This window comes from Trachypithecus francoisi, unplaced genomic scaffold, assembly GCF_009764315.1.
Source record: "Trachypithecus francoisi isolate TF-2019V2 unplaced genomic scaffold, Tfra_2.0 Lachesis_group1, whole genome shotgun sequence".
Taxonomy (NCBI): domain Eukaryota; kingdom Metazoa; phylum Chordata; class Mammalia; order Primates; family Cercopithecidae; genus Trachypithecus; species Trachypithecus francoisi.
This window is the reverse complement of record NW_022681454.1, coordinates 54,339,970-54,357,350: the sequence shown is the minus strand read 5'-3', so window position 1 is coordinate 54,357,350 and position 17,381 is coordinate 54,339,970. Positions and strand designations below refer to the sequence as shown.

At 38.3% G+C, this 17,381-nt stretch overlaps 1 protein-coding gene across 6 annotated transcripts in view; it reads right to left on the bottom strand.

Annotated features, from left to right (window-relative positions):
• Positions 1-17,381, bottom strand: part of PAQR3 (progestin and adipoQ receptor family member 3) — a 27,357-nt gene extending 9,976 nt beyond the window's left edge. For 5 of the 6 annotated variants that reach the window (XM_033214327.1, XM_033214326.1, XM_033214325.1 and 2 more), the window contains exons 1-5: positions 16,986-17,381; positions 13,048-13,210; positions 8,137-8,292; positions 4,490-4,687; positions 1,806-1,896 (exon numbers count right to left, since the gene is read on the bottom strand). In XM_033214327.1, the coding sequence (XP_033070218.1) occupies positions 1,806-1,896; positions 4,490-4,687; positions 8,137-8,292; positions 13,048-13,210; positions 16,986-17,170 (793 nt within the window). In that variant the 5' untranslated portion in view covers positions 17,171-17,381. Of the gene's footprint in view, positions 1-884; positions 1,036-1,805; positions 1,897-4,489; positions 4,688-8,136; positions 8,293-13,047; positions 13,211-16,985 lie in introns of all 6 variants that reach the window. The other variant, XR_004437950.1, reaches the window with a different exon arrangement.

Here is a 17,381-nt window from a genome sequence, read left to right as displayed (position 1 = left end):
AACAAGTTTGATTGTTTATAGATGTCCTATATTAAACAACTGGTAACTCCTGCTCTGAATGTTTTAAGGCCTAAAACCCACTATGGTCATAATCACATAGAGAATTTTCATGGTTTGGTGTTCTACTTTTTTATTATAAAGAGAATATAGAATTTTAAAAAGAATTATTAATAAAGTGATACAAAAATATATTTTACCAGAATTGTTTTCTGAGGGAAATTCTGGCCCTGCCTGGAAGATGGGTGGTCTTCAATTCAGTGGCATGTCCTAGATCTATTCCCAAATCCTCCTGTTTACAACTCAGGTTTTCCCCTGTATTTCCATTCTTGTTTAAAGCTCAATCGTGAAAAACCAAGTACACAGAGGAATGAGGATCCGTGGGATGCATTGTTAGGCCAGGGTTTCTCACCCTTTCTTCTTCCCCAACACATGTGATGAGTGGGACAGTCCCTTCTCTGATTCACCGTGGAAGTGATTCTTAACCCAGGAAGAAGAGGGGATACATTTGCAGTTTAGATTTAAACTGCTCCCTGACTTCTAGCTCTCCAAACTGAAAAAAACATCAGTTTTATGCACTCTAAATGTTATTTCTGACTCATGCCAAAACTTACCTGGATTTGCGTCACTCTGTCTCTTACTAAACCACATATTTCACTTATAAGACCAGGGCTGGGGGACATAGTAATAACTGCTGTCATTTATTCAGTCCCTACTAATTGCTAGAAACCTGGTTACATGATATGTGCATTTTCTCATCTAATCCTCATTAAACTGTGTTATATGCATTTTTTCATCTACTCCTTACCATAACCCCAGGGGGGTGGAAAAAAGTATTTCCATGTTTTAGATAGGAAACTGGAGCTGACAGCGCTTAAGTAACTTACTTAGCTCACGTAACTAGAAAGTGGTTGATGTGGGTCTTGAACCCAAGCAGTCTGACTCCAGAGCTAAAGTTCTCAAACAAGCAAATACAGGTTTTGGAGACTGTTGTTCACTCCACCCAGTGTCCTCTTATTTTCCATCTGAAAATATTTTCTTTGGAATGAAGAACAAAAAAATCTATTGGCTTGTGTATCTTGGAAACACAAAGACTCTTAACTTTCACTATTTTCTTCCTAGTGCTGGGTGCCAGGAAGCCTAAAGCCAGCTTTGTCACCATTATTTATTTTATAGACCCTTTTGATGTACATATTGTGAAGTGATCCTACACCTCACTTATTTTCACTATCTTTTTCTGGAAACATAAAGACTCTGAATTCTCACTATTTTCTTCCTAGTGCTGGGTGCCAGGAAGCCTAAAGCCAGGTTTGTTACCTTTATCTTTTTTATAGACCCCTTTGATGTACATATTGTGAAGTGATCCTACCCCTCACTTCTTTTCACTATCTTTTTCTTACTGTTCTTTGCTTCTTATTTCTTGCTTTATATATCTCTGCATATATAAATTACTTTTAAACAACCAGCTGGCATAGAAAGAAGTAAATGGTAGTTGACGGTGTTCTACTTTTTAAAAGAAATAGTGGTTGGGAGTCAGAAGACTCAAAAGTCTAATGTCAGCTTTGTCACTAGTTCATAACCATAAAACAGTGACAACTCCACCTACTGGACTCAACTCACATGGTCAGGATGAAAGGAAAAGTTGTGAAAGCCCTTTGAAAGTTTTAGGTAACATTTGGAAAGAGAGGAATCATTTCCATAATCAATAATATTAAAAAATGAAACTAAGTTTTTTGATGCTCTGATGCCTATACCTTGGGCATATATTTAGAATAACAATACAAAACTGCTATAAAAGAGATACCCACCTGGAAAGTACCGCTCTGGGACTTTGGAAATGTAGAATAGGAAAGCAAGAAGAGCAATCATATACATCACAATTACACGGGGTGCAAAGTCCTGAAAAGCAAAACATGTTTTTTTGACAGATCTTCCTACTGTTACTGAACTCCAAATTTATTACGAATCTAATAGTTGGATTTAAGATTGTTAAATCTGAATTGTTTTGCAGACTGTCTCCAATAATGAAAACTTGTTCTCATATGCAGGAAGCAGTCTGCAAGAATGGAGCACGGAGAATGCTCTAACAATCAGGCTCCTAAAGGGGCTGGAGCTTTAACATGCCGAAGTTCCTAAGGGCACCCAACTCCATCTACGACGTAGGTATATGGGTAGAATGCATATGGAAATAGAGTTGGCAGGTAAATAAGCACAGACACTGAAGAACAGGAACTTATGGCTGGAAAAGACCTAAGGGGTCTCCCCAAGACAGAAATCTGTTCCAATATCCCAGATAAATGGTCCTCTTGAATACTACTATATGAAGCACTTTGTCTCACTGCTGACACAGTATTGAAAAGACTTTCCTGGCCCTGAGAAAATCCAGCAAGCTATCCTTATACATATTGTTCCTAATACTGATTATAAACCTAATTTACTAAGAACTCATTTAAGAAATAAGGACAGGCTGGGTGCATGGCCTATGCCTGTAATCCCACCACTTTGGGAGGCTTTGGCAGAAGGATCGCTTGAGGACAGGAGTTCAAAACTAGCCTGAGCAACACAGTAAGACGCCTCCCTCTATTTTTTTTTTTTTTTTTAATTAGCTGAGGACAGGAGTTCAAAAGTAGCCTAGGCAACATAGTAAGACCCCTCTCTCTACAAATTTTTTTTTTTTTTTTAGCTGGGCATGGTGGTGCATGCCTATAGACCTAACTACTTAGGAGGCTGAGGTGGGAGGGCTGCTTGAGCCAAGGAGTTTGAAGGCAATAGAGGGACTCTGTTTCAAAGAAATAAAAAATAAAGACAAATTTCTCCTTCCTCTTCAAATATGAGAATCATCATAACCCTCCCTAACTCCAATATTTTTCAGATTAATCAACCTCAGATTTCTTCAACATTCTAGAACACAATTTGATCCTGCCTCCCAAGATTAACCCTTCCAGAACTTTTTATCTTTGTTAAAGTGCCTGTCTTTCTATCTTTTTAAAAATTAGAGCTTATCAAAGAATTTCTGTGAAAGTTTCCCTTTGCTTCCTCACTGGAATGATCTGTGATCATATTAGGATTCCATCTTTGAAAACTATTATCTAAGCCATCTTTCCATTTTAAGATTTCTGAATACAAAAACAAAAAAAAAATCCCATTTTCTTCCTTAACTTCTCTAAAATTCACTGACTATTAGACCCATTAGGGTCTTATTCTTTTTGTCATTATAAGCTTAAAAGGAATGTGTTTATCACATCCAAAAATTTTGGTCACTTCTATGTCAACAATTATTCCAGTTGGAATTTATCTACAGTGGCAGTTCCCCATTCCATTTTCTTATTATAAGGGAATCAAAATTGTCAGAAAGATGTTTTCACAGATAGGAGGATTACTGATGTCCCTCATCACTACTGTCTCACCTTTCTCCCAATATCCTAATGTATGAAGACATCATTACCCTTGTCCTCAAATTGGCCAAGTGGCCAGATTATATCACTCAATTCACTCTGTCACAGAACTTCCTTTCTTTTCAGCTGTATACCCAACTGTTTTCCACTATGCTGTTGCCAATTTCATGCAGATAAATGTAGGCCCACTAATGGTCTCTCCTCTTCTAATAAAAATCTGATTCTTTTGAATAAAACCACCCTTAAAGTCACACATTCTAGAGAAAGGTACCATTGCAATGAGTATATGTGATTTCTGTCAGATTTCTTGGCGTATTTACTTGTATTAAAAATTCTCAAGTTTACTCTCTAGTGCATACGTAGAGCATTTTTATAACGATCTCTAAGAATGTAAGTCTTATTTCTAATCCTTTTCTCAAGAATCCTGAGTGCTCACTGAGACTCTTCCTAATGCACATCAACTGTTCCCCCACAACACCTGATTCTAACAAAGAGCTCTTCTTTTATTTCTCAATATCTTGTCCTTGGTGGATTGAACATGCTTCCCTGGCTCCAGCTACCAATACAATGATGATTTCCAAATCTTTATTGCCAGTGTCAAACTCTGGCTATAATCTCAGATCCTATCTCTACCTTTACATCCAATGGGTACCCCAAACTCATTGGGTCCAACATAAAAATCCTTCCCAACTTCCCTTCACCCCCTAAAAGATCAGCTGCTCCTATTTCTATACTTGCGTTATCATTGGCATTATCACTGATCCAGCAGACAAAGCTAGAAACTTTGGAGTCCTCCTCCACAAATAAGGACTTGGGTATTTATATACTAAGGGTAACAGAGAATAATAATGTATTCTTTTACAGAAAGACAACTCAGAGAAAAACAGTATTCAGATTTTACCTCAACTTCTGCGAGGTATGCTTATTTATATGGCTGTGAAAATTATGGCATCAATATGCAATTACAAATATGTTCTCAAATGACAAACATCCACCCACTTGGCCTGATTATACTACTTTACTTAAAAGGAGTAAGATTGAAAGGCAAAAAAATAACTAAATAAATAAGAGAAAAATATCAACTACACTCAACCTACCTGTACAATAGGAGCACCAATTCCTCCATTGAGCCAAACCCAGTGAAGAGTAGGAATCACTCCATATCCCGAAACAGAACAAAAGATGATAGAACGGAGCCTTTGCCATTGCTGTGTGAGGTAATTGGGATGAATCTGCGCAAAGAACACTGCCAGGATCATAGCAAGCACCGTGATCAAGTATACCTGACGCCAGTACTAGAATGAAAAGAAATCACATTTTAATTCTGTTATTAACAATAAGGGAACTGAAAAAGTAATTTTGGCTTTTACACTAAATTCCAAACTCTATTTACTTGCTATTTGCATTTCATATTAGGATTATCTCCCTTCCTTAAAAAATACGTTCCATACAACTTTTAGGTTGGTCACAATGACAAACCAAATTCCAAAGTGAGCTGGTAAAAGACTACATTTATTCACACAAAAGCATTTTCTGATTACCTATTACATGCCATGCACAGTTCAAGTCCTATAAAAGCAAAGATGACTATGACATGAACTCTCCCAGCAGTGAGCTTACAGACTATGGGAGGGGCAGACATGTCAACAAATGATTATAATCTTATGGTAGATACTGTAACTGAGGAACAGAACATTGTAGAACCACAGAAGAGGGAACAATTAACTTTACTTGGGGTAGCTAAAAAATGCTTCATAGAGGAGGTGACATCTAAGATTTTGTGGGAAGACAGAGCTCTCAAGGAAAGAGAACAGTAAATGCAGCAGGAAGTTTTGAGAAGAAAGGCTGAAAAGGCATACTGTTAGGCTTAATGTTTTGAACTTGACCACACTGGCATTGGAGGAACAGCAGAATTCTTTAAGAATAGGATGACACAGCTGTTTTTCAAACTGACTTATTAGAAAGACAACTCTGGCATCAGTGTAGAAAATAGGTGACAGGAAACCAGCTAGAAAGATATTAGTTTAGTTTATTCAAAGAGAGAGTAGGGGCTTGGACTCCTGTTGAATAAAGTAGATGTGAGCACCAGATTTAGGAGACATTTTTGAAATAGGCTTAAGTCTTAATGGCTGACTGGATGTGTGAGAGGGCAGTAGAGGAAAGCTTGACTGTTTTTAGCCCAAAAGGCCACATAAATGGTTTCTATTAATGAAGCAAATGATCAAAGATAATCCAGGTTTGCTGTGTGTGTGATGGGGGAAGAGAACAGGGGCATGAGAGAACACACACTTAGCTTAGGTTTGAAGGGCTTATGAGACATGTAGGTATTTAAATAAGCAGTTAGCTGGTCTTAAAGTCAAAAGTCACATAAGACAAGAGTTCTTAATCTGGGCTCCAAGGACTTTTTTGGGGCTATTAACTTCCTGAAATCAAATGTCAGATTGTTTAAGTGTGTGCCCAAAAGTACATTCTACTGGATCTAGGGTCCACAGTTTTCAATCTCATTCTGAAAGCAGCTGTGTTCCTTAAAAGGTAAAACGAGTCTTTTATAGGTCTACAGCAACTGAGTATTTGAAAATGATTAGAAACCAGATGGAAGAAAGCAATTTTTCAACGATCATGGACTGATTGTATTAATCTATCTTGGGCTTTTAGTTTTTCTGGTAAGAGAGTTACAAAAAGTATCTCACTTTGATGTTTAGCAAGAGATAAAGGAAAACAGTTTCAGAAAAATACAGAATAAGATAAGCAAAAGAATTCAGATATTACATGGCTGTACTCACAAGCACCTGGTTATCAGTATGCTCTAATTTTTTAAAAACATATAAACCATTTCATGCAAAATGGTTAAGTTATGAAAGCTGGGCAGAAATAAATAGTATACTGCTAAAATCAAGTCAATTTACAATAAGGTTACCTGCATATATATTTAATTATGTGCTTATGTTCCAAAGTGATTAGGCCTAAAAAGCAAATGGCTTACATTTAAGCAGCTACAATTAATAATGTTCTTACATATTCAAATCAAATTTATGATTTTTCTCTTCACTAAATTTCATACCACATATGTTGACAGTTTTCTCTGGCATTGTGTAGAGACAAAGGTCCTACTGAAAAATCCCAAGCAATCTGAGAAATTCCACACTGCAGCCAATCTTCCCAACAAGTGAAGGCTGAGGACTGTGCCTTAGAGCAGTGGTCCCCATCTTTCTGGCACCAGGGACTGGTTTTGTGGAAGACGATTTTCCACGGATCATGGTGCGGGGAGGCAGGCAGAGATGGTTTCAGGATAATTCAAGTGCATTACATTTATTGTGCACTTTATTTCTATTATTACTACATTGTAATATATAATAATTATACAACTCACCCTAACGTAGAATCACTGGGAGCCCTGGGCTTGTTTTCCTGCAACTAGACAGTCCCCATCTAGGGGTGATGGGAGACAGTGATAGATCATCAAGCATTAGATTGCACAACCTAAATCCTTTGCATGTGCACTTCACAATAGGGTTTGTGCTGCTATGAGAATCTAATGCTGCTGCTGATCTGACAGGAGGCAGAGCTCAGGTGGTAATGCGAGCCATGGGGAGTGGCTGTAAATACATATGAAACTTCCCTGGCTCACCAGCCCACTGCTTACCTCCTGCTGCATGGCCTGGTTCCTAACAGGCCACGGACAGGTTCTGGGGGTTGGTGACCCCCAGATATGTAGGGCACCTGCAGATACCTGCCTTACAGCACCTGTTACATGGTGGGCCTTGGGCAGGACAGGCTCTATTCTTTGTGATCAGGACTAGAAATAACTAGTAGGTATACTGCTCCTGAGGAAGAAGCTCAGTCTTGGTTCTGAAAGGAAGGTAACTAAAAGGGCAAAAGAAAAAACAAGAGTATGGTAGAAAAACAGGAAGAAAACAAAGTAGGGTTGAAGGGGACTTTCTGAAAGGGAGAACTTGAGATGTACTGAACCCATGGGAACATTCAATTTGTCTTCTTGGCTGGAACATGAAGTGATGAGTTAGGGTTCTACTCCATAAGGTTTGGTTGGCCAATATTTTTAGGTCAGGTGCTGTATTATCTGATTACAGTGTTGCAAATGCTGCCTTGCACAAGGCAAAAACTGACTTTTGTGTGAACTTAGGGACAGGAAGCAGAGTTGATCCAGAACTCAGAAAAGACACATCTCACATTTGTTAAAGACACTCACTCCTATCTGGTCTGTCTTACAAGCCTACCCCAAACATAAGACTGAAGACAGGAAAACATATTTTAGAGAAGAATATGGGCTAATAAATTCAGATACATTTTCCTGTTTTTTTTTTTTTTTCCACTGAGAGGAGAAAAAAGAAATGGAAAGCAGTAACCAATCTCATAATTTTAACAAGTGTGAATTTTAACTTCAATTCTATAAACACACAAATAAAAGATAAATAATGTGGATATTTGAGGAACCATGCAGCCATATAGATTTAGTGAAAACATTAATAATTTAATGTCTACATTAAGTCTCAGAAAATAACTGTATATATATTTTCCAATAAAAAATTAGTAAAATAAGTATAGAACTGATAATAGACGTTAGAGATGACAGGGCCATTTTGAAAAATAAGTTTATGCTTATACAAAACTCTTCTACTTATTCTATAAGTTAATTATGTACTTATTAAGAAATTCAAAAGCACCAAGGCAAGAAAACCCAAGACCTATACGAAAGGTAGAATTTAAAATGTTTCAATCTACTTACGTTATTACAATAAAATGCGTAAAATACTCCTGAGACATAGCAGCCCAGTATTCCAATAGAAATTCCTGCATAATCTAATGCCATCCATCTTCGACATGTTTTTTCTGACCGATGGCAGGAAAAAAGATGATAGCCCACAGAGCAGAGCATACAGACCTGTGAAAAATAAAAACAAATCTTAACAAAGTGACTAAAGAAACTAAACCAACTTATGCATGATGTTCAGGGAAATAGTTAAGAGGCTAGGCTTTCAATTCAAACATTTATGGGCTTGGATTCTAGCTCTGTGCCTTACAGTAGAGCGAGCCATGTCATTACTCTAAAGCCTCAATCTCCTCATGGATAAAATGGAGATAATAATGAGAAAATTTAAAATAACTACATTAAAAAATGAAAATTATAAATAAATAGCACAGTAATGGGAAAGTTACACAATGTGAATGTTTTAAAACTATCATCTGAGGCTTGTTTTGATCCATGAATTAATTTGTTTTTAAAGAGTATTTACTATAGAAGCAATACATATCCCTAAAAAAAAATCAAAGAACATAAATATAAGCCACTCTTACTTAATCTATTCCCGAGGTAGCCAGTGATAACATTTTTTATGTGTCTTTCCAGATAGTTTCAATACATATGTCAAATACCTGCGATATATTAGTCTGTACACATGCACTCATTATATACACACACACACACACACACACACACACTTTAAAATTAAATGAAATTACACTATGCATTCTGTTCCACAATTGGCTTTTTTTTCAGTTAAGAATTTTCATGTCTGTATGAGATTCACTCTATAGAGTTTACTATTAATTTCTAAGGTAAACACAGCTTTATTGCCTTCAAGAAAAAACAGGCTGGTATAGTAGTGGCTCATGCCTGTAATCCCAGCACTTTGGGAGGCCATGGTGTGAGGATCACTTAAGCACAGGAGTTCGAGACCAGCCTGGGCAACATAGGAAGACCTCATTTCTACGACAAACAAACAAACAAACAAACAAAATTAGCTGGGCATGGTGGCATGCACCTGTGGTCCCAGCTACTTCGGAGGCTAAGGCAGGAGGATTACTTAAGCTTGGGAGATCGAGGCTGCAGTGAGCCGTGACTGCCCCACTATGCTCTAGCCTGGATGACAGTGAGACCCTGTCTCAAAAAAAATAATAATAATTTAAAAAACAATCATGACTTGCTAACTTTATATGGTTGCCAAACTGAGAGTAAAGCTACTCTGATTCAATCAGCTAGCTGCTCTGATAATTGATGAGGTTTCTATGGCAGAATGCCTTTCAGCCATCAAGCACCTGCCGCGTGTCATACATTGGAGGTGATACAGAATCACTGAATAGTACAGTAACAAATCCTACTATACTTCAGTGCAGAGCATAATTGAAAAAGGTGGGAGGATATTGACTCTGTGAGGGTACATGTGCATTTGGAGGGTGGGACTGGTGGGAAGAAAAGAGCATCAGAGAAGGGCTGTTCACCTGAGGCGGATTTTAAAAGTTGGGCTGGCATTCACCAAGGACATAAAAAAAGGTGTGCACATATTTATGGCTGGGGGGCAGAGATTAAGGAAAAGCATCATATTCTTTATAATATGATTATGACATGTCCTATATATTAATGGGTTTTAACTTCAATATTACGGGTATGATATGATATGCCTGAAGATTTTAAGTGCCCCCTTACAGAGGTGTGGCCTAGAAGGGCTGAAACAGGAGGTTATAGGAATAGCCCTGGAGAGCACGTACTGAGACAGTGACAGTAGGGTGCAGGTAATGGGACAAACAAACAATATAAAGTAGGTACAACCGATAAACATTTTGTAAGCAATTGCTAAGGCAGTAACATGGTCATCCAGCTATTAATATTTTATATTCTGGTCATTAAACAAATCTAGTTACTATAGACTCAATATCAATATTTAGTAACAATGTACTTTGTCACAACTTCATTGCTTCATCAATTGTCTAAAATCCTTAATAGTCTATAGCTTTTTGGTTACTAAGCAACCAACCAGTAACTAACTCTAAGTTCGTTATTTAAACGTAACTCTAAGAAGCCTGGTTATTTGTTTTCTCAGATTATCCTTGAGATTAAGCACCATAAATCAGGAGAACATAAAAGTGTATTATTTCTCATTGATTGGGACACATCCCATTGCCACAATGTTGAATGACACAAGAACAGGTCGCAAAATAGCAAGCAGGGATGACTGTAGCTTGGAAGTAGGTAGACAGGTAAGTGAGCAGGCAGGTAGGCAGGTGCAAGGTAGCTATGCATACACAAACATACACATTTGGGTTAAACTCATTGTTTAACACAAATGTCCAATGTGGTTACCTCTGAAAAGTGGAATTTCAAGTGACGTTTTCTTCCATAAACTTCTGTTTGCCTAAATTTCTACACGATTATATCTTGCAGTAATAATTAGAAACAAAAATAAAGCTCACTTCATTGTGAAAAAGAAAATAAAAAGAGGAAAAAGAAAACTATGGTATCTAAGGGAAAAGTAAAATAGTATTAACAGAAAACCCCAGATTTTAAAGTTAACCCATACCTAGTATGCCCTGTTTAAGAAGGAATATGTTATTCCTAGAGCTCCTTTAAAAATGGACTGAAAGATAATCTGGGAAATTGGGTATGTTTCAGTTATAATGGAAAGTTTCCTTCTATGGATTATCTCACTCCATCAAGGTAGACAGGTAATTACAGTGTTACATCCCACATCGAAGCTCCTTGGCATGATAACAAAATACCTCATGATTTGATCCCTGCCAATCTCTCCAGTCTTAATCTTTCTCCATTCTTCTAGGTTTCAACCACAAAAACCAGTACCTGCAAGTCCAGAAAGTGCTAAGAAAGTGAGTCTTGCTTCTTTTTTCCTGCTTAAATGCCACCTCACTGTCTCTTCTGCACGCCTACGAGTGGCTTGACCTTTATACCAGGTTGGTTCTGTTCAGCACTGTTCAGATACTAGCATAGTATCTGGATGTATATAGGATGCATTCAACAAATATTTGTTAACTGAATGTAAATGGATCAAATCTAGCAAAAGGCATTATTGTATTCTGAGGTTCTTCTCCAAAATACAAAACTTGGAAGGTTCAAAGCCCCTGAATTACATTCTACTGTTCAGAATGTACTCTATTAATCTGGTTGCAAGGAAAGCACTAAAGCATATAGAAGCACAGGAGTGAGAAAAATGTTATGTCTTTTAATATTAAATGTAAATCGTCTTTTAATATTAAATGTAAATCAATATTAATAAATATATTTACGGTTTACTACACTGTCCACTGACCCTAAGAATCTGAAAAACTCAGGTGAACAAGTTATAATTTGGTAAGAAGTGGTCTTTTCAAGTAGCGAAGATGTGCTCATCTGTCTTTAGTAAGTTGTACAGCATATATTGTAACAATGATCATTGCACTAGCAATTAGGAGAAGAGGATTTTACCGCCCTGCTGAATAATCCTGGGCAAGTCACGGTAATACTTTGGCTCTGTTTCTTTATTGGAAATTGTTGTAATTATTTAATCCTTTTAGTTTTGCAACGTATTGTTTTCTTACGTCAATACTGAAATTAATACACATTCTCTGAACTAACATCAGCTGTGGCAGGTAGTGAAGGCATAAAGAATAGGCCTCAGCATAAAGGAAAAGAGCAGGGATTCTCAAAGTAGATAATATGCATATAACTAACAAGAATAGAAGCCAGTTTTTACTTAATGATTATTAAGAGCATGTTAATCTATACTGAGATGCACCTAAAAATTTAAAAATAAATTGATTCATTCACGTTACAAAATTGGTTATGGATTGTAAGGGACATTTTGGCTGAAATTAGGGCAAAAATTAAACCTCAGAAAGAGTACATTTTTAAAAAATATTTGAAGGAAAAATAATTTTCTAATAACAGAAATAGGTTATGCTTTCCCTCAAAGAAAATTAAAATATTATTCCAAAAATTGGAATTAATAAAAAAGGGGAAGAGAGATTTGTTTTGCTGTGTTTCTTGGCCATTGAAGTCCAAAGTTTAAACTTGAGTAAAGCGATGACACTCTGAAATAAAATGATACACAATGAAAGCGACATTTGTGCAGCTGAGTTATGAGGTTCACCTCTCAAACTCAGCAGCAACAGGCTAACTGCAGGGAATAGCTAGTCTGTGTCTGTCATGAGAAAGGGGGATAATACGTTTTTCTTTTCATTTTTATGTTTTTCTATATTATCTGAAGCAGAAAAAATTGTTTTAAATGTCAATAGAACTATAGCCCACATTTGTTTTCTGTTTCAAAATTATCTGTTTGAAATCTACTAAATATAACTGTTAAAGACATTTTTACAGATTCTTGAAAAATGCCAGTGCTATGGAACTAACAAATACAGGAGGTAGAGAGGAAAATAAACTGAAAGTATTTGAAGCCAGGCCAGTGGGTTCAAAATAAATTAACATTAAAGCAACAGAGCAAAAAATCAATACCAGCAAAACAGGACAGTAAAATATAGTATGGAAATAACAAATACAAAAATCACAGATGCAAACAGGAAAGAGATGAGAAATCTTCCCCAACAAGTTTTAAGTAGACACTAGGGTTATATTTTAGCCAGCTAATAGAATTCAAAGATTCCTACTTTTTTTATTAATCTTAAAGCAGAGGTGCCCAAAAAGAAGAGGAAAGAAACAAATTTTTCTCCATCTTTGTAATTTAATAGATTTCAAACATACTCTCATAAGAACAGACCATTTGGTGTTTATGTTATGAAAATCAATAAGCTGACCAACATGCCATTCCAGGGCTCTTTAAAGCAAGTGGTAGGTCTGAGGTAAGGTCACCTGACCAAGCCTGCCTGACAAAAAGTTCTCTTTACCAATAGCAGTATTTGTGAAATGACTTACCTGGAAGCAGAAAAGACAAATAGAACAAATTACAAAATCTTCTCTGGACGCACTTGCTGAAGGTAACACAGATGTCATGTCATATATTCCCAGGGTGAAGAAGAGAAAGAAACCCAGCAAATGACTCCAGATGTTTACTGTCTCATTAGATAAAATAAACAAACTGGAAAATAAACATACATGCAACTGAGATTCACATTGGTCATCTCACTGTCACATTCAAAGGTTAGGGACAATTTTGAGGAGTTACCTAATACTTGCTCCAAAGCTCTTAACCCCACCTGTACCTTTCCAAATTTGATATATTATCTAATCAAATTATTCTAAGTTTTTCCACATTGCCACCAATCTTGGGACCACAGTTTTTTGGGTGCTCACCTCTATTATCATGCTTACCATTTCCTTCTCTGTCTTAAGAGATTTACATACAAATTCCATCTCATCTTCCAGCCTATCAACTCCCTAATGGTCAGTACCATTCATCTTTATGACCCCACCGTTCACAATGCCTTGCTCAGATTAGTCTATAAACTAAAGGTCTCCAGAAATGAATGTGCAGAGGAAATCTGGATGTTAGCTAGCATATTCTATCAATAATATGTATCTGAAAACCTGCTCAGTGCAAGGTGAGGCATTAACTTAGAATACTTTCCTGCAGCTCATTAAACACAAATGCAAAATTAAATGGACTTAAGAGAAGCAAAATAAATATATATTGATCCATTGGAAAGGTTCTTTAAGACAGGCATGCCAGAACAACTTTGCTGTGGATGTCTTAAAACCATTCTAGTTTCCAGGTGGCATAAGTTTCTCCTTTTCAGAAACAACTGGACTTTACTTTTAATGTGGGTACTATGTGCCCTCTTTCAAAATGCCCTGGGCTAACTGGTCTTGGCAGCACAGGTTGGTAGAGTGTGTATGACCCTGAGTCAAGAGGCTCACTGTCCGCACCCCACACAAGTCACTTAACCTCTCCGGGCTTCAGTTTCTTCATCTACACAGTAATGGAGCCACATTAGATGCTGCTGCAACTTTCTTCCAGCTCCTTTCTTACTTTTGGGAAATGGTTCTCCAGATGTGGAGAGGACTCATCTGATTATTTACTAAAAGGTGACATCATGACTAAAGATTAAAATACTCTTGCATTTGTCTGTAAAATCTAGTATTTTTGCTTAAATTTAGGTTTTTGGTCTTCACTGATTCAGAAATCCTTAACGTATTGACATTGACATATAACTCTAAATTTGTAGCAGTCACTGTGGTTCTCACGTTCTCATTTTTACAAGAAATGGAATTTCCTATTTATTTTGCTTCTCAAGTTCATTTCTTGTAAAAGCAAAAGCGAGAACCACAGTGACTGCTACAAATTTAGTTATATGTCAACACTTACTAGTAAGGATTTCTGAATCAGTGAAGGCCAGATACATGATGTATATAGCAAAGTGTCAAAACTATCAAATGATCATCAAGAATAAAGTGAATCTTGGATCATGAATTTCAGGCTTTATCATGTACAAACATCAAAGTGTAAAGATTACTTATAACTGGATGAAGGGATGCACGAATGTGCTTGAAACATGTAACTACAAGACTGTTTTGACAATCAATACTATGCTCTGCTTATTACTTCAGAACTTTTCTTTTTGTGAAATCCAGTATAGCCTGACTAACTGAACTGAGAGGTGCAACCTCTCCATGTTCCCTGCAGCTAACAGTGGACTCGCAAAACTGCTATGACATACAAAACCTCCTCAGATTACATCCAAAATCTGTCCCAGTCACTCCTGAAAGTCAAAAGGAGAGAGGGCAAAGGCTGAACTTGGAAAAGATAAGGCCGGTGGGAAGGCAAGAACACCTGTAATAAAGAATCTACTCTTACTGTATGAAAAGTTAGGTGTCTCCTGCACAGTAGACACACCTGACAGCAGTAACTTAAGCATATCCTGAGAATGACCCTATATGAAAAACACACTTGAATGTGTTTACAGTTTCAAGCATGGCCAACCCTTAGATTGATTCCTTATCTATGAGGAACATCTGAGCCCCTGTCCCATCTCACGGAATGCTGACTGTACATGGGATGGAGGCCTTTTGTTTTGTAAATGAAGATTACCAGGTGGAGACTGTCAGGGGGAAGGGTGTTAAGTAAAATGCTATATAAACTGCATGCTTTCTGCAGGCAGCAGAGGTTCTCCCATTCAGGTCACTGCCACTGGACCCCTCTGTAAATCACCCTAGTAAAACCCTATGTCTTGTTTACTGGCTTTGGGTCTTTTCTTCTGTCTTTCGAATCTGGTGCCATCCTTATTGAAGTTAACAGGAGTCCAGCATCACATCTTCATATTCTGTTCAGTTTTAAAATCAATAATCATCTTCATTATCATCATCTGTTCAGCTTCAAAATCATTGGTGATGACAACAATCAGTATTTATTGAGGGCTTATTAGGTTCCAGGCCATGTATAGCAATTTCACACACAGAATCTAATTGAATCCTTTTTTACCTCTGGAAGCAGATACATTATACCCTCATTTTTACATGTGGGTATAATGAGGCTCAGTGAGGTTACATTTTGCTACAGGTCTCAGAACTCTTAAGTGGCAGATCTGGATACTAAAGTCTTTGACTCAATAGCTCAAGAGCTAATGCTCTATACTTAATTTTCCACTCCGTGAGATTTGGACCCTAACATCAGAATGCAGAGGGCCACTGCTAGTTGGGTAGAAAATATTTAAGGCAATTCACTGCTTGCCCTATTCTTATGGAACTCCAGATCCACAGCAGAACCCAGGTGTGTAATTTACTTATGTACAGTACTTATGTACTGGGGAGGAAAACGGTAATTACGCTTCAAGTTGTGAATCCTAAGGGCCATCCATTCAAGCCAAGTAGGGATGAGCAGTGATGTCACCTTGTGACCATGAGTCACAGAAACACTTTCATGGCAGGACAAAAGGAAAGAAGGACAGGAAAAGACAATGCTGGAAAAATCAAGAATCAGACATGTGGTTGTCGCTTGAGCAACTCAACAGCCCACATTCTGGCACTAGAGTTTGCCACTGCAGTGACCTGGAGCTAACCAACATCTGTATCTTAATTCTCCTAAAGCAGAGGTCCTGTATTTCAGTACAGGTAGTAAGTTTGGACAGTTACTCCAAGAACTAGAACAGTTATTTTTCAGTTTTTTTTTTTTTTTTTTTTTTTTTTAACACAGGTTTTCAAGGGACTGTAGTTTTAAAGGTTTAGAATGATAAAGAAGTTTCCTTCTTAGAGATGCTTCTGTGGTGCTCTAGTGGAGGCTCGGTGCCCATTACGGGCTCTCTCTACCACAGTGCTTTTCCTACACAGCATTTTTTTTCCACAATGGTTATTATGTAATTGTGTAACTATCTCTTTAATGTCTGTTACCCAGGCTACACCTTAGTAGCTTCATGAGAACAAGGGCCATGTTTGCTGTTTTTCTGCATGGGCTCCATAAGTATTTGCTAAATGAATAAATCTTGGGCGTATATGTTAACTTGTTTCCTATGATACAGGCATTTTTCTGGCCCAAAGCTACTGAATTCCCAGAGGGTTGCTCTAAAAAGAAAGCAAACTTAGGTATACACCGGGCAAATATGGCTCAGCCCCATTCCAACATATATCTCAATGAGCCGAAAAAACCGAATAAAGGATGTAAAAGCCCTTTGTAAACAGCAAAGCGCCATAGGAGAGTTGTAATTATGATCACTGTTACTATCATGATTATTCCGTGGATCAAGTACCCTGGCCAGGTAAGGGGAGATAACGGGGGAGGAGAGGCGGCAAAAAGCGATGAAAAGGATGGGGCGGGGAGGAAATGATGGGCAAGCAAAGGCGGGGAAAGCAGAAGGGGGACCAGACAAAAAGGGTGTAGGTGAGAGAGGGGGACACGCCAGGCGGAGGCGGCCAGACCGTACCTTTTGATACACAGCCTGGACGGCAGGTAGGCCCGGTAGCCGTCGGTGATGTATGGGTTGTCCTTGAGGGACACGGGGATCTGCTCGTAGGTGTACAGACGGATGCCACGGGGCACCAGGACTGGCCAGTACTGGTAGCTGCCCAGCTCGATATAATGCGCGCTCTTCAGCAGCTTCTGATGCATCGTTCCAGGCCGCCGCCGCTCCCTGGCTAGGGAGTTCCCCCAGGCCCCGCCTCCCCGGGGAGGGGGCTTCGCCGCTGGAGCCCCCGCCCCGGAGCCCGCGGACGCTGCGCGAGGTCCTACCGCGCCGCCGCTGCCCAGGGCCCGGCTCTGCACTCACACCAGCCACTGCCGTCTGCGCCGCGGCGAACCCGGCGGCGTCGCAGCCTCCTCT